This window comes from Chamaea fasciata, unplaced genomic scaffold (assembly GCF_029207755.1).
Source record: "Chamaea fasciata isolate MVZ Bird 193981 ecotype frontalis unplaced genomic scaffold, bChaFas1.0.hap1 SCAF_18, whole genome shotgun sequence".
NCBI lineage: Eukaryota > Metazoa > Chordata > Aves > Passeriformes > Sylviidae > Chamaea > Chamaea fasciata.
In genome coordinates, this window is record NW_027094103.1 from 2,007,042 (window position 1) to 2,031,277 (window position 24,236).

The 24,236-nt window shown below is 47.6% G+C and overlaps 1 protein-coding gene across 1 annotated transcript; it reads right to left on the minus strand.

Annotated features, from left to right (window-relative positions):
• Positions 1-299: 299 nt before the first annotated feature.
• On the minus strand, positions 300-24,204 carry RNFT2 (ring finger protein, transmembrane 2). Its single transcript, XM_066199384.1, has 11 exons — positions 24,110-24,204; positions 22,876-23,059; positions 22,094-22,559; positions 19,157-19,632; positions 18,634-18,710; positions 17,028-17,128; positions 14,820-14,973; positions 5,785-5,934; positions 2,465-2,530; positions 1,411-1,512; positions 300-516 (listed from the first exon to the last, which is right to left on the minus strand). The coding sequence occupies exons 3-11, from the start codon at positions 22,174-22,176 to the stop codon at positions 382-384; spliced, it is 1,344 nt and encodes a 447-aa protein (XP_066055481.1). The 5' UTR covers positions 22,177-22,559; positions 22,876-23,059; positions 24,110-24,204; the 3' UTR covers positions 300-381.
• Between the last annotated feature and the right edge of the window lie 32 nt (positions 24,205-24,236).

The following is a 24,236-nucleotide window of genomic DNA, read 5'->3' on the forward strand; positions in this document are numbered from 1 at the left end:
CAGCTTGGAAGAGTTCTCAGAGAGGTGCTGTGTAATTCTGTAAAGCCGTGGATTCAGGGAATGCAGGGCCAGGTAATGTGAAGCTCCTCAGCCAGAGCACAGCTTTGTTCAGCACATGCAGTCACGTGTCTGGACATACAGTGTTTGTCCACACTAAAAGAACAGGAAAATAGGAACCATCCCAGACACTCGATAACCCTGTCAGCTCCAGAAACACCCTGGAGTTTGCCACAACATAACCCACACCTCCCCCGCCTTCCCGGGTAAAGTTTCTGCCCAGCCACAACAGTTCTGTTGGCTCAGAGCTGGAGGAAGGAGTGACAACAACATGGAGCTGGGATCCCGGGGTTTCCCCGCTGTTCCCGCTGGGCTGCCCCGCTGTCAGTACACCTGGAAGTGGGCGGAGGTGGTGCCGTCCTTCCAGCAGCGCAGCGTCTCCACGGTGACCGAGCGGCACAGGGGACACGTCTTCTCCCGGTCGAACCACAGGCACAGGCACTCCTCACAGAACACGTGCTGGGGACACAGGGACCGTCACCGCCAGCAGGGAGGCGGCCCGCACTCCCAGGGTGTGGGAAATGAACCCCGGGTTGCCAAAGCCAACGGTTTAGCACTCTGGTTTTTAATAGCAGCACTAGAAAGAAACATTCCAAAGGTCTACAACACCTGGGTTGAGAGGGTTTTCCTCTAATCCACATTTCCGTCCTTACTTCCCTGAGTTATCTCAGTCCTACTGAGCTCTATCAACCCCTCTCTTCGCCCTGCTCCTTGTAGTTGCTTTATTCTGCAGTCCCAGTTTCCATTTTTCCACAAATGTCAGTTTTCACCCCCTATCTCCTCCTCTCGTTTCCACTGACCCCTCCCTGGGTTCTCTCCAGCATACACCATCCAGTCCCGGACTGGGAGAGCAGGAAAAGGGCAAGGAGGGAGCCCGAGGAGCTGTGTGGAGCTGAGAACTCCTCCACACGTGTGGAGTCAGCAGAAACGTCACTCCTCAAAACCCCAGCTCTGCCAAGCAGATCCTAAAGCTGCTTCTCGGAGGCTTCCAGCTTGGAAACATCTGCACAGATGTTCACAGCAAGGCTAAGAGGCACCTTTGATGCACAGGATGGCTTTAATTTGATAACCCTGTTATCAAAAGAGAGTATTAAAGCTACCCAGCCCCCTCCAGGGGCAGGTAAAGCTCTGCTCCCTCCAGACCAGGATGTGCACCGCCCATTGCAGTCCCTGCCCCACAGGGCTGTGTCCATCCCACAGCCACAATCCAGTGGTTATCCAGGGCAATGAAGATCCACCAGGAGCTGGATCACGACCCAGCAAAGGACTTCAGAAGTTCCCAGGCTGGCTGTGCCTCTCCCCACTGCAGGAGTGCACTGAAGGAATGCCAGCAGGGGAGTTTTGGGGTCTTACCTGGCACAGAAGGATCAGAGGTTCCCTGAACTCTGCCTGGCAAATGGCACAGATGTCTCCTGCCTCACTGCACTGCTGGCTCGTGGCTCGGACTCCATAGGTCTGCCAGGGACAGGGGGGAAAAAACAAACCCATGTCAAAGGATTGGAAGGGTAAACGTGCACAGAGATTGCTTTTCAGATTCCCCACAGGGACACCGGTGTCATGTAACTGTTTGGGGAAGGGGGATCAGGGCACACAGGGAGTCTGGAGCTCTGAGCTCCCTGTTTGCCTTTCCCCTCGAGCTGACTCCCTCTTTTAGGGCCTCCACTTGTGCAGCAAGGATAATGGAATTTAATGAGCTCAACAGGGAGCTGAGAGGATTAATTCAGCATCATTTGCAGGGGTGTTTAGATGGAGGGAGGTATTATTATTATTAGCAAGTAGACAATAGAAGAAAGAGAACAGCAGCAGCAGCACCCACAGGCTGCCCACTTTCTCTTTAGATACATGGAAGGTAAACGTTGCTTCTCCCACTGTAACAGATTTCGGGGAAACAGAAACCTGCTGAGGGAAAATGACCAGCCCGAGCCCAGGGAATAAGCAAGATAAGCTCTAACAAACTTTGATGAGGTTCTTTTCCTCTACAGTCTTTGATTTTACCCTTTCCAAATGTAAGTCACTGCAGCAGATCTAAATACCAGCCCTGTGGAATGCAGTGCCTGGGATAATTCCTGTGCACTGCAGGGTCTCTTTCAATGTCACTGCACATCAGGCACCACAAAGCCCTTCCCACACTCTGCACTACAAAGTTTTGTCAGCCCCTTGCAGTTGGATTAATCCACATGACACAGAGCTTCCAATCAGACAGAACAGGAACGATCTCTCTCCACAGCTGGGACAGGGCAGGTGCCAGAAAAGGTCCCTGACATCCCTGGCAGGAGCCCCCAGCTTGTCCAGCCTTGGGATAACACTGTTTTATTCTGTGGTCCTGATGCACGGAGCAATTTGCAATCTTATTCAGCAGGAACAAGGTTCCATCTCTGAGATTGCTCCTCTCTGTTGAACTCCTTACCTGGGGGGTGCAAAGGACCTTCAGCGCCTTCCTGACACTTCCCACACGGCCACAGATGTCAAAAGACTGCAAAAAAAATTCCCATTTTAGATAATTTTCACAAAATCTCTGCGTGTGTGTGAGTCCAGAAACTCGGCAAACATCCTCCAAATGGATACTCAGAGGGGAAGAAGTAACAATGGTGCCAAAAAAGATTTCATGGTGATCATGAAATATGTAACAAATGGGAATTGACAGCGGGGAAGGGTGGCCAGAAAAGCTCTGGGAGCAGCTGACTGCAAACTGGGGACTTGACAGGACACAGAGAGGGGCTGGCACCAGCCTGTGCTGGGGACAATTGTCCACCCCACTAAGTAGGGAAGGGCTAAAATGAACCCATTCCCATAGGGCAGGGAAGGGAAAGGAAGGGAAGAGGAAAGGGGAAAGGAGAAAGAGGAAAGGGAAGAAAAAAAAAAAAAAAGAAAGAAAATAGCTTGAAAACTTAATCCAGTCCATCATCTTTATCTTCCCTATCTTCTGGCAGAGCACAGGGAAAGACACGGAACTAAACAAGATGTGAACACGTAACAGTGCAAGGAGCAGCCCTGCATCAGCTGGGGCTGGTGGCACAGCAGGAGCTTTTGGCCGTCACCTGAGGGCAGGGGAGGCTGAGATGCTGCAGCTGCAGAGCTGGAGCAGCACTGCAAAGGCACCGAGTGGAGTTGGCTTTGTGTTGTTTATGTGTTTTTGGTGAGCGTGATTGAGTGGGCTCACTGCAGGGAATGCCAATGAGCTCATCCTGCAAGGGATGTGGAAGCAAATGAAGGCACCAATAATGCTTCCAGTCAGCACACACAGGGCTCCCAGCCTCCTTCCAGTAATGCTTCCACTCAGCAGCCACCACCTGGGGCTGCCCACTGCCTCAGACCTTCCAACTCCTACCAAGGGTGGGGATCAGCCCTTTTCCACAGTGCAATTCCCAGCTTTTCCCGGTTGCTTTGCTCACAGCATGACTCCAATGCCTTTGCTCCGATGTCTCCTCTCTCCCAGCCCGTATTCCCCCTCATTTCTTTCCCTCTGGAGCTCCCTTCACCCCCAAGAGCTGCGTGTTTCAGAGAGCCAACATCCGTTTCTCACCCGTTTTTTGCCGTACCAGCCATCATTTCACAACTGGGTCACACCCAGGGGCAGGGCAAAAATACAACCTGGATGCTCTGCTTGTGAACACATGGGATTTCTCCACCAAAACCACAGGCTCATGACTACACAGTCCAGACAGAGGCACCACCACAGCTCTCAGCAACCTCCTGGAGGTGCTCCTGCCCCCGGTGCAGGGGAAGGGGACACAGCCCGAGCCCAGCCCTGGAATTTTGCCAGGAGCACAGAAGCTCTCAGTGCCAAATTGGCTTCTGTGGTTTTTCTAATGTGGTTTGTGGCTTTGCTAATGTGGACTCCTTTGGGGATCTTTTCAGTGTCTCAGGCAAGGAGCTGGACCTGCAGCTCTGGTGACTGGAAATGGGATGGGCACACCCAGGGCTCCATGCCCTGCACTGGGAGAGGAGCTCCCCCTTTCCCTTCACCTCCAGGCAAAGTCTCGGTGTGCACAGGGCTAAGCCTGACCTGGACGCAAACTTTCCAAAATGAAGCTGCTTTTCCAGTCTAGACCACCCCAACACTCCCTATAAAGGCTTCACAGGACAGGAACAGCAAGTTGACCCCCAAGGAACTTCTCCCACCTGTGCCAGGCCCTGAGGAGCCTCACCTGGGCTCTCCTCCCACAGCCCCTGTCCCTGAGTTCAGCTCAGCTCTGGAGGTCTCAGCTCATGGCCGAGCTGTGCTCTGAAGGTGCTGGTGTCCAGTTCAGCTGTGCCCTGCTCTAGATCCCCCTGCTCTGGACACCGCAGCACCTGGGGTGACTCCTCATCCTCCCCCTGAGCCTGCCTCATTGCTGTGGCTCTGCCCTGCAGCTGTTGGACTCTGTCTCCCCTGGCTGGGGAGATCTTTCCCTGCCAGCTGTGGTTTTGAGCTTGCCTCCTCTTGCTCCAAGGAGCAGAATTCCCCATCAGCATCTTCCCACTCTGAGGGCTTCTCCAGCTGTAAGAAATGGCACTTGAAACTGCATCCCTTTTCCAGGTGTTGAGTTACTTTTGCAAGCAGGGAACCAGAAATATCACTTGGAATCTGCTCTTGTACACCTGTGGTGTGCCCACCTGAGCTGCCAAACCAGAGGGGCAGGGAAGGGTGGATACCGCAGTGGGTGCAGGCAGTGACACCTCTGAAAGGGCCAACAATCCTCCCCCAGAGCACAGAGAGAGGAGCAGGAAGGAGCTGGGGCTGGAGGGGTGTGCAGGGAGCTGCACTGGCCTCGTGTGCTGCTGCCCTGGCCCTGTTTGCTCTGCCCCTGGCGTGGTCTCAGACCTGCTGTGACCACATCACTTCACTGGCCCTGACCTCTTTCCTCTGCCTAATTTGCTCACAAGAACTGCAAGTCCCTGGGCAGGAGGGGTTGCATGACCCTATTCCTACACAATACAGAGCCACAGTGTAACTCAGCATTGCTCTGCTCCTTTGAGCTGTTTCCAGCTCGGATATATTCTCTATTCTCCATTTTTCAGTCTGCTCCTGCAGAGCCACAGGCACAGACAGGGATCTGGGATGGAGCAAGCCTGGCCCTTCTCAGAGGGGTGAACATCTGGTTTATCACAGTTTGCTTCAGCTACAGCTCTACCCCTGGGCAGGGTTTAACACACAGCATTAGAATTACAATTATTTCTAGACCTGGGACTCTTCCGACTAAACCACACCTACTCATCTACACTTTTAACAACTCTGTGCTCTCCTTTATGAGGAAACATGAATTACTCCTGTCCATTGCTTGCATCAGCCAGACCGGGACCTAGGGTGGGACCTGTTTTATCCAGGCAGGACTTAGATGCTGCTTTCTCTCCCTGCTGCACTCAGAGCTGTGAGTGGCAGAGGAAAGCTTAGAGACAATCACGTGAGTGTGTGCAGCCTGCCTTTGTGTGGCAGCTGGAGGTGTGGAGCCAGCCAGCACCTCTGCTCCCCCAGGACCAGCTCCCCTTCTCCTGCAGCCTCTGCAGAGAGGGATTAGCAGAGCAGCAATGACTTCATGAGTCTGATGCAACACTAGGAGCAGCCTCAGATCCTCCCCCAGTCCAGCAATGCCCACATGCTGGGGAGCAAAATGTCTCTGGCAGCTGAAGCAACGCTGCAGTTTCCTGGGCAGGGACAGCCACAACCAAAAGGGGCATTTGTCCCCTTGTGCGGCTCCCCCTGCTCCTGCCACAGCCCCCAGGGCTTGTTCAGGAGCCGGTGCTCACCTTGCAGAGGCTGTACATGATGATCAGGATCCCACCCAGGAAGTAGCTGCTGGATGGATCATCTCCCATGATGTATTTGTACCACAGCTGGATGGGGACCAGGGAGCGGAACAGCTGGCTCAGCTCCTCGATAATCAGATAAAACTTTCCCTGCAAGACAACCAGGCAAGTGAGACGTGATTGTTATCAGGAAGCCAAAAGAAGAACATTTAATTTGTGCAGGGCTGGTGTTCACTGACCACTGCACTGTTAAATGGTGCAGAGACCACACTCATGAGATGCAGCCATTTCTCTTCAGCCCCTGAACTCTGTGCCTAGAAGGGATAAATATCCCTTCATTCCTCCACAGGGCTCTGTCACTGACCCAGCTGTGCTGCCGTTTGGAATTTTAAACTTTACAGCAGGTTATGGATAGGCAATAAATCGTCTATCTGGACAAGGCTGCAGAAAAGCAAAGGTTAATAGGGGATTAATATGATGTAAATTGTAGATATTATTATTATAAGTGAGAAAAGAAAACCAAGTTAGATCTCTTTGACCTCACACCCCTTCTGAAAGTACAGGGATTAAATTTAAGCAACCTCAGTCTTCCTGACAACTTTTTAGGTAATCCCAAAGAATCAAATTAATTATGTTTGACAGCATCCTTCCCCTTCCCCTCAGGTGTGTGCTGGCTCTTGGGCAGCGCACAGACAAAAAGACTAGTGCTGAAAACTAAACCCTCGGGGCATTTAAAACTCCAAGGGACCAAACCTTCCTGAAGACCTCAAGGTGGGGAGGGGGAAGTGTTGGAATGTTTTTCTCTCAAAAGAGACTCAAAGAATGGGCAATATCCTTTGCTAACCTTCACCAAAGCCTGAATAAGTGCCTAATTTAGGGCCACCCCCAGTTCGTTGTATCCCACGCTGTTTACAGGGACAGCTGGGGGCAAACCGAGCCCAGAACGATTCTTAATCTGCAATGACATTATCCGGGCTGAAAGATTTGGGTTTGTCCTGTCAAAATCCTTTTATTTGCTAAGCTCCTGGAGAAGGGGAAATTCCCCTGGAATTTTGCTGTGTTGTCCCAGTTAGCTCTGTCATCAGTGATGTCATCGCAGGCCAATCACTAATTGCTGAGGTGGGGATGGGGATTGAGTCCTGGCAGCCGGGCTGGCAGCAGCCAGCGCCCTTCCCCGGGGGCTGCGATGAGATCACTCGCAGGCCATCCTGCTGCTCCCGACAAATCCAATCCTTCCCAGAGCTCGGGCACGCTCATGATCTCATGTCCCCCGGGACGCGAGTGAGGTCACACCAGCGGCTGCTATCGGCTCCGGCTGCTTCCCTGCCCTCGGCGTCCCCATCCCCATCCCCATCCCCATCCCCATCCCCTCCTCTCCACCACTCCCGGGTGGCATCGCGAAGCGAACACGGAGCAGCAGCAAAAAAACGCCAGCAATTTATTAAATTAGCAGAGAGGTCTCTCTCCAGGCCGGTGCTGAGATGCAATCATCGTTTATTTTGGGCGCTGCTGTGGCAGAAATGACAAAGCTGTCACCGTGTCCCTCCACACGGCTCTGATGAAAGCTCCCAGCAAGAAAAAGGCAGCAAACTTTGCTTTCTCCAGCTCGTCCCTCCCACCCACCATCCTTCACGGATCCCTGCTGTCCCAGCAGCTGGGCTGGCACAGGTCACTGCTTGCTGTCCCGTTGCATCAGACAGAGCTGCTGCATGCAGCATCCCGGCCGTTCCCGGCTGCAATTCTGCTACAACACAACTTCTGAGAGACTGAAACACCCCAAGGTGTGAGCAAAGGAGGGTCCGGGGCAGCCGCAGGGCACAGCCAGGCTGTGGGGGTGGCAGTGGCAGCAAGTGACAAACCAGCACCCACCCACAACCTCTCCACCCTCCCCAGAGCCTTCACAATTCCCTTATCTAAGGCAAATCTTCAGATTTCGGGGGTCACTGCAGGGCACCAGGATTTTTTAGCAGCTAGAAACTTGGTCAGAGCCTCCCAAGAGTGAAGTTTTAAGGAATGCATCCCTCCATGCAGCCCCTCAACAGCAGCACCCACCTGACCATGAAATGTTGATAAATTTACAGTGATTCCAGGAGGGAGGGAGCAATACAAGGGCAACTGAGCATCACTTGAAGAGAACCACAAAGTTCCGAGTCTTGTCAGGCATCTCAGTGCGCCACACCAGCCCCTTTTTTAAACTAGGAAAAGTGCCAGAAAATCAGAAATTATTCTACAAAGGGCTGCTGCAGAAGTGAGGCCCTTCTTCTGAGCCAGAAGCTTGAAAATGAGGACTACTCCCTATAATTTCAGCAGCAAATGTAGATTTCTGATAGCAGCGACTTACTGCAGACAGCACCCATCAGTGGGAAGCACACTCAACATACCTGTCTGCCACTTCTCAGCTCTGTTATCTCTTGGCTATCTGGGTTACATTTTTCACAGCCAAATCTTTGTCTCGAGCTGTATTTTGTCTGAAAAATTCAGCTAAAATATATCAGCCTTTTTTTTTTTTTTCTTTAAGATTAGACCTGTGTGTTATATGAAGCACAAACATAATTATTTCTCCTGTGCTGACTGAGTTGGCACCACAGCTTAAAATAAGGCAAGGCCTGTCTCTGTCAGGTGACTTTTCCTATGTCACAAAAAACCCTGTGTGAATCTGGGAATTTTCTCTGGAATGCACTGGAAAGGGATTGAAGAGCTCTCTAAGATCAGCAGAGTCCTTCTGGTGAGCCTGTGAGCCAGCCCCAGTGTGGGACTGGACTGTGCAGGAGGCAGCAGAACTGCAGAGACTAAATAGGAATTATTACCTGGAATTATGGCTCCTAATGAGGGTGTGGGTAGAGAACAGGAGGAAGGCTCTGCTCTTATCAAGGGTTAAGCCTGGCCAAGAAGTGAGAAGGGCAGTGCTGGCCCTGCTTCCTCTGAGGGAGCTCTGTGGGAGCGGCTGCCGCTGGTATCAAACACTTCATTAGCACACGTGGGGAAGGGCTGTGCTGGGATCTAATTTTAGCAGCTCTGCTGATGAGCCTCAGATACCACATGGTGAAATTTTGATTCCTTTTCTTCGGTGCTCAGTTAAAAAAAAAACCAACCAAACAAGTCAATGACTTGTGTACAAGCCCCCCATTTTCCTGAACCTCCCTCACCACATAGAAAGACCATTTTTATACTTCAAACCAAGAACTTATTTTGAAAGAGGGGAATTCAGCATTTTCATACAATTGCACTTTGCCTTCTCTAGGTGCAGTGCTCCAGTCTGTACTGCCCTGTTTTTGCACACTGAGCATGTAACTTCTTGGTATTTTGTTACATCCTCACTACTTGATGGCAGATCTGCATCGGATCCTTTCCTGCCATTTGAGCTCTGCTCAGAGGAGCACATTCCTAGAATTTCTTCAGCCCCTTTATGACACCAGCACTACAGAAAACACTTTTAAAACCCCCTTATTTTCATGCTGCTGGCTGACCTCGGGGACAGCTTTCCTCTGCATTTTCTAAATGAGAACCTGAGACACAGAAAGACAAAGGTCAAGGTAAGGTTGTTTTGGTGTCCAAGCTGAGGTGTTGGGATTAGACTTTTTATAAAGCACTTCATTTTACAGATCACGTTACCATTAAAAGCTGAACCACTGACTTCAGTTTGCAGCTCTACCTGACTTCTCTGGGCTCACACAGGAATTATTTGGCAAAGTAAAGGACAGGATTTAATTCTCCAGTGTAGCACTCAACTTGAACTTGCAGAATGTTCTTCCAGCAGCCTCTTTTGTTTCCTGTGAACTTTCCAGTTGCTGCAACAGCTTTTTTCCAATCCCTCTCCTTCATCCTCGGGGTGTGGTGATGGAGGGGAGAAATCTCACAGAAGAATAACGTGGAACAGTATAATTAAAAATTGAATCCCAACCTAGGCACAGCAAAGGGGGCAGGTTGCAGCAGCAGAGGCAATGCTGATTCCCCCAGAGCCTCCCTGTGCAGCCTCTTTTGCCATAAGGCTTTGCCTCAGTGCACGTGTGCCTCCCCACAAGGAACAGAGAGGCACAGCAAGGATTGACACAGCCGAGTCAGGGCGGGGGATGCAAGAGAAGTGAGAGAAGTTGCAATGAGGCAACTGCAAGGTGTGATTAGCACTCGAGGGAAGCTCCAAGTCTCACTTGTTCTGCTGCCAGCAGCATTAGGGCATATTCTGAACCAGGGAGATGCTGGAAAAAGCTTTGGAGACCTGCTGGCAATTTGGATCAGAGGAGAGCAGGCTCTGCTGAGATTCCAGGTCATGGTGCCAATAGATCAAGTGTTGGGTAGGAGCAGTACAACAGAGAAAATTCCCAGATTTACACAGTAAACTGCATTGTGGCATGGAGGACGCTGGTGAAAACCCACGCAGGAGTAATGTCAAGGTAGGACTAGAGGGGAAAATGAGAATTTTACTTAATGCACGACATTTCTGAAAATCACATCTTTTGTATCCTAAACTGGAAAGTTAAACTGGGAAAGCACTGAAGAGCAATGATTTTTAAAAAGTTCAGTAGCAGTGATTTGCACAGCAAGCTTAGGGAAGGGGACAGAGGAGTCCCCACTCCTCAGTACCTGCTCTTATGCTTCAGTTAAGTTTTTTAATTTTGTAAAAAATAAACCCCACACTTCTGACTTTGGGACAGCACATCAGTCCCTGCTGCAGCAGGGAAAAGTCTTTGCAGAACATCCTGGAGCTCCTGTGGCTCAGGAGGATCTAAGCTCAGACTGCTGTCCTTGAAGAGTGAATCTGATTGTGAGCGAGCTTCCCCAAAGAGGATCCAAGGTCAGAGAGGAGAGGGGAATGAGAGGATGCGCTGTCACCTGCCTGGGAACACCCCTTCAGCCACACTGTGAGGGAAGAGCAGGAATAAATTCCATATTGCACAGACAAGGACCAGGAACATCTTTGCCAGGGTGTTTTTTATTAAACATCAGCTGTGAGCCAGCTCTGTATTTTTAGAGGATTCAAATGCTCCAAGAGCCTTTGTTTTCCCCCCTTAGGACAAAAAAAAGGGCACAGTTTCGGAAGGAACATGGAAATTAATGTGCCAGGTTCCATGGCAGAGTTGTACCCATCTGTGGCAGGAAACATGATGTGCACCTGAAGAAGGTTTTTGGTCCAAGGTTCAAGTGCAGAATTTGGAATTGCTGACCCATCCAGGTCAAGTTTTCTCTGACGAGACTTGTTGAGATGGTACTTTTAAAATAAAAAGCACTAATAAAACAATCAACTGGAAAAACCACCAAGCAAGCATTTTCAAAGCTGCAGTGAGGGGCCAATGTCAGTGTTCTCCTTCTGCATTTTCACTTTCCTGGAAATGCAGTACCCTGTAACTTGGCTCTGCATTGAACATGAAGAGAAAACTCTTACTTAGGGCCTTTTTAATGTATCAAAATGTCCACGGTATCTTTGTCCCCTATAGGGATACACAGGTCAAAGAACTTGGGGTAACAGTTCCTTACAGTCCTGTTTGGTTTTCCTTCTCCCTCCCCCCATGTTTCACTCACTTCTCCAGCTCAGATTGCTGACAACAACATGAGGAGGGGATGGGAGGCCTGCAGGCACCTGGGATTTCCTAAGTGCAATCTTTGGCAACTGTGTCTTTTTATTATTTATTTCCTGATTTTGAATTCCACCCCCCTCAAGCTGTTCTTTCCTTAGCAGCGAAAATGAAAAGCTGCCCTTGATGTGTGCACAACAATGGAAGCCTCTGCAGGCCACATGGCTCCTGCAGTTTAATTTACTTTAATTCATTTTATATTGAACCAAATGATCTTATTTGGCTTTTCTAATGGAGAGCCTTCAGCCAAGCCCCCCCTTCCAAAGGAATGATGAGCTCAGCTGTTACTGAAACTTGTTCCCAGCTCGGTGTCACAGCCTGGGGGGAGAGAGGGACACCTCCAGCCACAGCTCTGATCCTTCTGGAAACTCCAGAGAGCTGAGAGATCAGGCTGATGCTGGGGTCACCTTCCTCTTCCTGCTTTTCTCTCCAATTCACAAGCTCTTCCCTCCCTGCTTTCCAGCCTGATTAGAGTTTCACAGCCTCTCTTGGTGCCTGTTTTCCAGGTTGGTTTGGAACCTGGGAAAGTCTGAGGTTATTTTGTCAAATTTTCTGTCTTCCCTCATTCCTTGGAGGAGTTGCTTCATTCCTTGGAGGAGTTGCTTGTAGAGATCTTGAGTTTCTGAGTTACTCAGGCTTGGAGAACTCTGGCTGGTTGGATCCTCATAGTAAAGCAGCTCTCATGCTTCACACTTCAAGCACCCATGATCGTGGTTTTTGCCCACTGTGCAAACTTTTTCTGCCCCTCAGTTTTAGTTTGCTTTTTCTCAGTTAAAGCATAAACTGATGCTACAAATCACAGAAATTTACACCAAAAGTTGCCCTTCCTGTGACGCACCACAGGTACTTTGGATGGGAGGAACTGAGTGTTCTAACCCAGATTTTTCATGTGTTTACTCTCAGAATTAAAAGCTGCATCCCACTGATGTAAGCAGAGTTTAGTGCTATTCACTATTTTCATTGACGATCTCGATGGAATAGAGTAATGTACAGCTGACAGTAAACTGTAAACACAATTGGAAAGAAGGATTATATTCCAAATTCATCTTGACAAACTGGAGAAATGGGCTAAAAAACAGGGAGGGAATAAAGACAGTCCAGAAGAGATTAATAAAATCTGGAATTAACAATCTCTGAGGGAAGACTCAAAAAATTGTTGGTGTTCAGTCTACAGACAAGAGTGAGGGGAGATATAAAGACTGATAAATAAAAGTAAAAGTCACTCAGTATTCAGAGAAGACCAGGATCCCAAAGAGCAGCAGGAAAAGCCAGACTAGCTTTGCAAGTGCCTTTGAACCTCCAAAATGAGGAAAATCTGAAGAGCCAGCTGAGAGTCTGAGTGCAGGATGAATAAAGTTCCCCACATCCCATCCATGGGCAAGTTTTAGGATCTACTGCTGACTGCTAGCACGAGAGGACTGCAAGGGAGCTCAGGATTCAACCCCTCTGTGCTGAACTCCAGCCCTGAGAGTGCAGCAACCTCCACTTCAGACCCTCTCTTAGGGGAGCGAGAGGCTGCTGTTCAGAGTAGTTAAATTGGCACAAAAACTTCTCCCTATATATAAATACTCATCTTGAAAAAACCAAGCCCCACTGAGTTAAATTAGTATTTCTGCAGCAGCCTGTAACCATTAAGTGACAACTACCCAAAAGTTAATAAACTCCAAGCTGGGCTTCGGGCAGAAATATTACTTGGAGCACATTGGGAGGAAGAGAATAACTTTGTATCTGGCAAGTATTCAGAGAGAAAACTTGATAAAAACCTTGGTCAAAGTTGATGTGTCTAAATTGCACCAGAAGTGTTCCAAGTGAGCAAAAGCTTCCATTTAAACCCCTCCCCTGCGCTGGCCTGTGCAGGCCAGGAGTCAGCAGGCTCAGGGAAGGAGCTCAGCTCTGTGATCACCAATTACCATTGCCATGGTGTCCTGTGGCTCTCCTGGAGCCCTCCCATCCCAGTCTGATCTGGCCTAATTTGTTACACCAGATCTCATCCTTGGCTGCATTGATGGCTGCAGAGTGGGGGAGAGAACCAAACCCAGACTGGTGGTGGGTGACAGCAGTCCCAGGTGCCAGGGGACAGCGACACCATCCACAACATCCTAAGACAAAAAGGGGCTTAAAACAAAGTGAGCCACATTGCTCTCCAGAAAAAGGTATTAAAAATGAAGCATCTGTGCTCTGAGTCATTACAGGCCCTTGACAGATGTGATCCTACCAGCCTCTCACTGGAGCTGCAAATAAAGACCCCTTCTCTTTCTTCTCCCCCGACAAGGATTAATGAGTACTTGGGATGGCTCTCAGACAAGCAAGCAAAGGCTGTGAACCTTTTCCAACACTGCCATTTATCTTGGGAAGACTATTCACATCACTTCTCCCTCCCTCCCCAGCCTGGATTATGCTCTGACCCAGCACATTAATCTCCCAAAATATAATAATAATAATAGAAGAAGGAAAAAAACCCAAAAGCTGGACAATTGCCAGAAATAAATTAATAACCATCTCAGATAGCCCTGCTGTGCAGGAACAAACTGCTCAAGTCCCCTGCCACCCATGTCATTTCTAAGCAAAACTATTCCCAGTTTAGATACCCCCTGAAGTGCCCTGCCTGAGACTTTCAGCAATTAATGCTGGTACCTTGCATTACAGAGTGCCTTTCATCCCAACTGAATGCAAATAAGACACATTGCTACACCTGCCCCTGAAATGTGGACACTAGAGCTGAAAAAGTAAAAGCATATCAAAAGCTGTTTTAAGAGAGAGAATGTAGTGAGAAACCTTTAAAAGTTAGGCTTAGTCTGCATACGGTTTCATGAACATTTAAGTATGTGAAGCATTTAATTAAAATATTTCTTCTCCCATGGTTAGAACTGGTGCTGACTTTTGTGGCATCAGGAGCTTCAGTTTAACCCAGTCACTTCTTTGACCCAAGTGGGAAGCCAAAGAGACAAATACTTGCAATTTCTCCCCAGGAAATGATAAGGATCCTGCTTCAGAAATAGGAATTTTCAGAGATTACTCAGAAAACAAGACAAGAAAAGCAGTCACCTGCTAGTACTGATTCCTCCTCAAGTAATACTCACCTCTCATCACTGCTGGTAGTACTAAACCCTTGCTCATGTCTGTGATGGCTCAAAAACCAACCCTCAATCCCCAGGTGACTTTCTGCCAAACGTTTATCAACAGATTTTAATGGTTTTATTCTTTCATCCATATCTGGCACTGGCACAGGGTGCCCAGAGCAGCTGTGGCTGTCCCTGGATCCCTGGCAGTGTCCCAGGCCAGGCTGAACAGGGCTTGGAGCAGCCTGGGACGGTGGGAGGTGTCCCTGCCCATGGCAGGGGGTGGCAATGAGTGGGCTTTAAAACCAAAACCACTCTATGATTCTCTGATTCCATGCTGCAAACGTATGGTAAAGGCATCAGATTACCAAAGACAAAGGTTTGAACCTCAAGAAGAGTCTCCTACCTTTGACTTGACAGCAAGGATGATCTTGGGCAGGGCCACCACGAGGCATTTCAGGGCAATGGTGAGGTACTTCAGCACAAAGTCTGCGATGCCCACGATCCACATCAGGTCGAAGAAGTCCAGCCTGTCTAGGTTGGGTTTCAGGAAAATGAGGCTGAAAGAGACACCAAAGCTCAAATACTACTGAGGAGAACCTTGCTCAAGTTCCTTGTATCCACTGCTGGCTAGAGAGAGCCCAGAAACTCCCCTGAACTTCAAGGAAGTTCTCAAGGCCAAGAAAAGAAGACACACAAATCAGATCTGTGGTTCCTTTGCGCCTCCTGACTTTGCTCTTGCCCACATCTACTGAGGTCAGCAGGTTTTCCCACAAAAACAGGACCCAAACACCAACAAAGCCTGTTTTGGAACACAGTAGTCTCCATAACCTGCCTTTCCCAGTGCAGCAGAGCCTCTGGTGTGCTGACAGTGCCCTCAGTGCACAGGGGTGCTCCCCTGGATCTGGGTGTCACAGCTTGTCCTGGGAAGTCCTGCTCAGAACAGTTTGGGGAACATCCCCACAGCCCCTGAGGCTGCTTTGCCGCAGGGGCACAGTCCCTAAAGCTCCTTGTGCACATCAAACAAAGTGGGGACAAAGAAAACTCTGCACCATCCATGGCAGAAAGGTGAGAACTTCACACGTGTCATGCCCTGACAGTGGCCACTGCCTGGAGCACAACCAGAGCTGGGCTCTGTCAATACTCTTACCTGAATCAAAGATCCAAAAATTAATGGCCCTTACATAATGTCATTTACTGGCCTGAACGTTTGGTGCTTAAAAAAGTGGAGTCTGGGACAGCAGAATAGCACCCAGCATGGGCAGGAGATACTTACTGGCCTGAGCAATAATGAGAACTCAGTAGACCCTACTCATGATGAAAAAGCAGGATTTACCTTCAGGATATTTACCTGCTAAAAGCTCATGGTAGAAAGCAAAAACTTAACAGGAAAAAAAAAAAAAAAGGCAAAGTAAAGTAACCAACCCAAAATGAAAAGCCTGAACATGAATTTAAAATACTCACAACACTGGCACAGCACAACAGGTAAAATTACACCCTAAAAACAGAAACAGAATCAGAGACTTTACTACTACTCATGCACTAGAAACAAGAAAAAAAAAAAAACCTCAAGAAATGAAAAGTAAGCCAAAAAGAAACAAAACTGAAGCAGACATTTCTAATTTGACAAGCCTGGCTTGTGAACAGTCAAAGGTCCCCACACCAGCAAACAAGAGATACACCAACCTGAGCATGACACCACTGCTACACTCACAGGAACAGGGCTTTTCTTGGAGCTGTGGCCCAGCCTGTCCACTGGTAGTAAACCACACTCTAAACTGTCTGCAGGATGGCCCCAAACCGCTAAAATCTCTTTATTTTAGATGATCTAGCCTTTATTTTAAACTAGTCCCATTCATGCTTTTAACCTTGACTACCTTACCTTAGAGACACACTGTTACCCTGTGGTGCAGATTTCCCTTTCACACCTTTCTGTCATTCCTGTTCCTTCCTTTCCACTCCCCCCCCACAAGCTCCATCCAGACAATTCCAGGGCTTGGCCTCTCCCATTCAGATCTACAAATTCAAACCTTCTCAGCTCTCCCCCTTTCTCTGCTTCCTACCTGTCATTATTCCTATCTGCTTTACAAAAATTGCTGAACCAAATCCATTAGCACAAACCTTTCTGTATTTGACTATTTGAGGACTAATTCAGTCAGGATTTGAAAGGCAAGGCTATCTTAATTACCTCAGACCCACGTGCCTCCAAGCCCTGAGAACACTGGAGTAAAACTGCTATTTCCTCTCCTGTCCTACACTCCAATCCTGATAGACTGAAAACACCATAGGAAAATCAGTGGGTCAATCCCTCATCTGCCTCTGACACCTGCACTTTACGTTCAGCTGCAACGGGAATTCAGAGGTCATCTTTGAAAAGGATCCACCCTGGCCCATTTATACACTGCTTATGTCCTTTATTGACAGGAGCATAATCCACTGGTGACACACACATTCTTTTCCTGCACTGCAAAATATCACAAAGATGTAACAAAGACAGCAGATCCTTTAGGCACACACACTTTTTCCCACAGTGTGGGGGAAAGGTGGGCTTCCCTCTTTTCCTCCCTGGCAATCATCACCTGCTCCCACCCTGTACAATGTAGATTTTGCTCACCTGTTGTAAAGCTGCTGAGAGCTGAATGTGTAAAGCAAGTACAGGGTGTTTCCAGTGAGAAAGGCCAGGATCCAGAAGACAACCAGCACTGATCTCTTCTCCTGAGCAAGGAAAAGAAGAGTTATTTCAGCTCAAAATCTCAAGACTTGAGCTGAGCCTTCAACTGCTGAAAAATCCAACCCAGGGGATGCAAATATGTAACAAAGTGTTCAGTAATTAGTTTATTTACACAGGACTAAGAAGTAGTCTGTGAGGTAAAGACATAAATAAGAACAAGCAGAAATGCCCCTCACTCAGGTAACCTTTTCAATGGAAATTAATGGAAATAAGTTGATGAAGACAACAGCCTCACTTCCAGAATGTATCTTCAAAGTTGGGATCTTTCTTGGGACACCTAAAATCTCCTGATATTTAAAATGCAGTATGACAAGCAGACTAAAAAAAAGTCCATTCCACGTATTGTCCTAAATTCTGAGCTGTCACCTGGCTGGAGTGACAATTCATCAAAGGGGTGTTTTATAAATAGACCCAAAGTCACTCAGTGGAAGGCTCAGCTAAATCAAATTTACTCCACCACTACATGCAGCACATCTGGGTGTTCTCCTAAAGCATGGAGGTTCTGCAACACTCATTTATGATTGAAGAAATAAGTAAAGAAAGGTCAAAAGAAGTGGAAATTTTGCATTTCAGCATATATGGAATGTTACAGACAGGCTGGATGGCAGAAGATCTGTTCTGGGTCTTGGCCCTTGGTAACTTTGGGGAGTAAATCTTATTCCTGAGAGGAAAACACCCACCATTTTTCTTGTGAGCTGATTTATTAAGAAAGGAGGTCCCTGTAGCTGTTGAACAGCCAGGACTGTTGGGCTGAGATTTAAAGCAGGCAGATTAAGGGGCACAGTGCTGGAAGGCCAGAGGTGCAGAGTGCAAGGCAACAGCAATCTGTTACTGGCTTGTGCCATTTATCTGCTCATTCAGTGCTGGATCACACTGATTCCACTGCTGCTGGTAGATACAAGCTTGCACTTGTGCCAGCCATGTAATTTTAACAATAAAGCAATTCTAGCTTGTGCTTTTAGTGCTGTTGAACTGTTCTCCTGACACAGAAGATCAGAAGACCTGAAAAGATCTGCTGGTTTCTTTATATTCTAAGCATACTATGCACAGAGCTTTATAAAGCTACTAGCAAGCAGTACATTTATGAAATCTTTCAGCTGAACATCTCAAAACATTATCTAAATGCTAATAAGCTAAATCTCATCATTAACAAGTCAAATAGATTCAGTATCTCTGCTGTACATGATGGGAAACCAAGGTGCAGAGAAGTGCTTGAATAGGCACTGCCAGGCAGAGGGAGATGCAGATTACAGCATCCCTGACCTGTCCTCCATTTGTTTTACTCTGCCACACTTCCACAAAAAAAGCAGCATAGAGACTTTGGGAGAGCATCAGTGGCGAGAGGCAGGAAGAAGAAGACAGATCTGTACACATATAAATGCATTCAGCCCTAGGTTGCAATCAAAGGTTCAACACAGAGGCTCTTTTGTGGAAAATGATGGAAAATGATGTTTGCTGGGAACAGAAGAAGGTAAAACGCTGGACTCACCTTCAGAGCCACCTGTTCTCGGAGCGTGGAGTTGGCGTAGGCAAAGGTGCTGGCCATGCCAATGCACACAGCAATTCCTGCAGGAAAAGGCTCTGTCAGAGAGTAACTGCTGATGCTGTTTGACTTGATTTCACAACCACCACCACACCAGCAAGACAAGGGTCTCATCCCTCTGAACCCTTCTGTGCTACACAGAAATCTTTGTTATCACCAATGTAAGCTCTCCCCACGGGTCCTGGACAGAGGTCTGAGGGAGAAGCCTTGGTAACATCCTCAGCCTCACACGAATGTCAAGGAGAAATCAGGAAAAGGAACAGTACTGGTCAACCCAGAGGAAAACAGCTTGGACTGAAAGTAGGGTGAGTTTCACCACGTGCATTATCCCATGCATTTGAGCATGTTCCCTTCATGCTAGACTCTATCTGGACACTGCCACAAGGACAAACGGATCAGACATCAGAACCTGATAAAGCCTCCCAACCACACTCTAACCACAGTTCCAAAAGCTCTGATGAACGCTCACCAAGCTTGTGCTGGAAACAAACTTTGGCCAGGAGGATCAGGATGAAGGGAAGCCCCTTCTGCAGCCAACCGACCACAGCTTTGAGCTCAGACAGGGCCGGGGCCGGAGTGCCGGCCTGCTCCTCGGTGCCCTCCTCGGCGTGGCCGTGCCGGTCCCCGGCCATGTGCAGCAGGGAGGGCCCGCGGTGGTGGCCGTGGTGGAAGTGATGGGCCGGGGCCCGGTGGTGGAACGGGGCTCCCTCGGCGCGGCCGGCGCCCTCCTCCCTCGGGGCCGGCATCTGGATGAACACCTCCCCGCCTCCGGCCGCCGAGCCCAGCACCAGCCCCGAGGGGAAGGGAGCGGCCGAGATGGAGCCCGAGGGGATCCCGGCCAGCCCCGAGAAGAGCTGCTGAGGGGACGAGGCCTCGGCCTTGAGGCTCTCGAACACGCCGCTCTCATCCACGCTGGTCTCCGAGCTGACCGTCTGGCTGCGGTTCCTGCGGCGGGCAGACACGAGGGGATTAAACACAAACACACAGAGCTCGGGGGTGTTTTAGCCCAGCCCTGACTGCAGTGCTTCCTCAGTTCCTATCACGACACCAAGGTCTCCACGTGTTTTTTCCTCTATTTTCTGTCAGGAAGTCACAGCTGCAGAACTAGAGGGCAGTAACCAGATCCCTCAGATAAGACCAGAGAGCCTCTCCAGACCTGACACATCAGTTCCTTCACCAAGGAACAAAGCTCCTGAACAGCCTGTTTGCTTTTGGAAACAAACAAATAAATAATACATCCCATACCAAATCCAGTATCTTCTATAATGATTTGAGTATTTAAAGAAAAACATACAAAACCTCACAGAAACTGACACAGCACCACCAAGTCAAGTCGTATTATAAACAAACAGATTAACCAAGCTAACTCAAAGCAATGACCTACCCCCAATATCCTCTCTCTTTATTTTGGGACAATCACTACCTGCCCACTGATGAACTGAAGACAGAATCACGAGGGGAAGAGAAGTGTTGACAGCTGCTTGTGTGTCCCTGACCTGACACCAAAGTGAAGGATAAATTCTTTTATTTTGATATTTTTGGCAAATTGGGCATGGATGTACCCAAATTACTGGGCACTGGACAGGACTGATTCTGGCACTGATCTTTCCTAAGCATGTTGGAATACAGCCAGATTCCAAAAAGAAATACTTTATCCTAACAGCAGAAGACAACACGGGGTTTTTTTCTTCACTAGAAGTCAATACAAGGAAAGTTTAGGTGAGAGGGAACAACGCAGGTAACAAGTAGAATGATCACCAGGCAGTAAATGCCTGACAGACAGCAAAAACTTCTCTAACCTGCAGAAGGAGAGTAAACAATAAATAAACCTCAGCCAGAGGCAAAGCCCACAAATATGGCATGTTGCAGAGCTTTGGTCCCTCCAGATTTGAATCCTGGGAGATCTCTAACTTTAGGAATAGTGGTTACAAGTTGAGACAGCACACCCTGGGCCCTCAACCCTCTCTCCCCCGTGGGTTCCAAAGCCTCCCCAGGCACAGAGCTCTGCCTTTCACCTCCCTTTGGGGACACCTTCAAACCTCTCTGGCCACACCTTCCCACTAAGCAAACTCCTAATAATGCTTTTTATAGCTGCACCCCATTCCCACTGTATCTCCACAGGCTTCTGCAAGGAATCAAGTCAACAAGACATTGCACACCTCTTTCTGATCCAAAATATTCATCAGCCAGGTCTTTAAATTCACACCTAACATTACAATTCAGGGGTGTGTGCATAGCTTAGGGCTGGGAATGTAACATACAGCCTGGGAGGAACCCAGTGTTACAAATAAAGACACAACTATTGTTTGGAATAATATTACCAGGATACTGGAGTGTGCTTTCAGCAGGAAGGAATTAATCTGTGACATGTTTATAAACAAACAAAGTTTGTTTGTTGAAATTGTGAGGCTGCTGAAGTTAACAGAAGTGAAGACCAGTGGCAACAGCATTTCCCTCTACAGTTAGACAAGCTTCTGCCTCTGTTCCTATGTATTTACCCTGTTAAAAATCAGAAGCATCATGCAGAAAAAAACTGAAGATGGCTTTCTTTCCCCCTGAAACTAAGAATGGAACCATGCTAGCAGTGGCCACGACATAAGGCTTCAACTCTAATTGCAAAACCAGTATAGAAAATAAAATATTTACTAATGACCTTTCACTTACAATCTCAGCTCAAACAGAGCAATGAAATTCGTTAGTTCCATCTTTGTCTTGGAGTAATTAAGATTATATTCTTCTTTAGGAATAAAAGTAAAAAAAAAGTCATACTCTAAACTCTGGGAAAGCACCAGGGAATATGTAGTACCAGAACAACAACAGTGGCAAGGCTCCCTTGCCTGTGTTATAATTACAGAAACAAATTAGACGTATTCTACTTCTAAATACTCACATATATGAAGATAGATACAGACTCTGGGAAGATGTAAAAGGTCACCCAAACTCTTTATAAAACACTAAGTCAGAGTAGTTGGGAGCTTCAGACCAGCAGACTTTTTAAACACCTCAATAAGATAGAAGTGTTAATGGTTCCTGTTCACACAGGTCAATCAATCCTTGCACACTGACAGTGTCCAGGGTCCCCACAGGACTGGGCCATGAATCCAACCCCTCCTCCAGAGCTCCACACATCCTGCCCATGCCCAGCCAGCTGTCTGCCAGCTGTGCCATCCTGGATCATCCTGAAACACTGTGGTTGGCAGCAACCAGTAACTGACAGGAAGAAGTAAAGTAAACTTGTCTCTAGAATCCCCAGACTCGAGCAGAAAGCCCGGGCATACCACACGCCCAGGAATTTGATGTCTTTCTCAATTTTGAGCTTTCATCCTCTAAAACACCCCCTACTCCTAAATCAGAGCACTCCTCTTGGGAGAGGAGCACAGAGGAAAGAAGAAGGGGAAGGATTTACCTTTCAGGAGGCACGGTGTCAGTGTTGCTGCTGTGCCGCCTCTGCATTTTCCTCAGCACCCTAAAACACAGCACGCTCAACATGAACCCTGTGGCTCAGCAAATCCCAGTGTGGATACTGGCACAGGCCCTGGGGGCAGAGGGCTGTGGGACCCGCTCAGCTGGGGACATGGCTGGCAGGAACCATTTGCTGCTGTGACAGAGCACCTCCAGCTCCCATTTGTTCCTCAGCACACTTGGAGAGACAACTTTGAATGGCAAATGGGGGCACACAGGTGTCCAGGCTGGGCAGGATTCAGTCAGGTCCCCTTCTGCAGGAAGTGGCAGTCACCAGGAGGGATGGCATGTCCTGGCAAGGAACATGGGGACATCTAGCAGTGGCTCTCAATGTGATGTGTGACTCAACAGCCTCTTGAGGAATGAGATCCTGTCTTCCTTTTCTGCAGGAACTGCTTTGTAAAGCAAAACTGAGAGGGAGGAAGAAAAAGAAAACATGTAAACATTTTTAATGAAAAAAAAATACAATTATCTTATGACAATATTATTTTAAAAAAGCAACTCATTCATTTTAATCTACAGAAATGCCATTTGAAAAGTCTGGACAACAGCTCCAAAGTACTATAGCTACTAAATAAAATGTAAAGACTAAGATCTAAATATTCTTAAATATAAAAAGTTATAACATTATTCATAACACATTATAATATATACAAAAATGTGTAGCCCATGTGTAAAGGCCCAATGGCTCTGGGAAGGTTTGCCACCTGTCTCAAAGCACAATACCTGAACAACAGCTTTATCCAGAGGTGAAAGGTGCCACACTGGGAGAGGTGGAAGCCCAAGATCGTGCAGACATTCACCGAGGGAGCACTTCAGACAGTCCAAGACAGTCCAGATTTCAAACTCATCCCAGGTCTTTCAAGCCAGTGACTGTCAGCACCTGGCCCCAGAGCTCCCACAGGCCCACCTGGAGGAAGCACACACAGAGAGTAACCTTCAGCACAGCACAAAGAGTTTTACCTCTCCATCTCCCCGGGAAAGGCAGAGGGGTGCAAGAACCCTCAGCGCTTCAAGCCCTGCCCACGTGCATGACCCAACAAGGCTTTTCCTGTGGGATTGGCACCTGCAGCCCTGCTTCCCACACAGGCACTCCCTGGGAGTGCTCCCAGAGCTGGCCTCTGCCTTCACCCTGTCCATACACACACCTTTTGTTACACACACATATCTGGGTCTGTAACAAACACGTACGGATATAAATGCATTTATACGCATGCACATGTAGCACAGAATATATCACACACATATAGTATATATTTTATATATAGATCTATACATACACATATCTACATGTGTATGTGTGCACATATATACACACATATGTGCATATACATAGATGTATAGGTATAGATCTGTTCATATGTACCCACATACCCATCTATGAGCATAGTCCTATACATACACACATAAATACATATATATATGTATAGATATACATACAGGTATATGCATATATATACAGACATATCTATTAATATGGTTCTACAGATATAAATACATATATCCTCTATATATACACACACATACATACATGACACACATATATAGACATACATACATAGATATATAAACAGACATATGGAATACATACATATATATAAAAATACAAATCTATACATACACACATATACACATATAGGTATTTATAGAAGAATATATATAGATAAATCTATTAATATGGTTCTGTAGATATAAATACATATATACATCTATATATATAATACACATATATAGACATATGTATATAGCTATACAGATATAACTATATATACATACACATTTACAGATATACATAGACGTATATACATATATACACAGACGTATCTATTAATATGATTCTATACATTTATACATATATATACACACACATATCCATAATACATATATAGACATACATATAGAGGTATATACACACATATAGATTACAGATACATATGTATAAATACAGTTCTGTACGTACACACACACAGAGACATAAGCCAGGCCTTTTGTTCCTATGAGGTGGGGGCAGGAGGTTCCCGCTCGGCCCGCGGTGCCCCGCACCCAGCCCCCCGGTGCCGGTGCCGGTGCCGGTGCCGCCCCGCGCA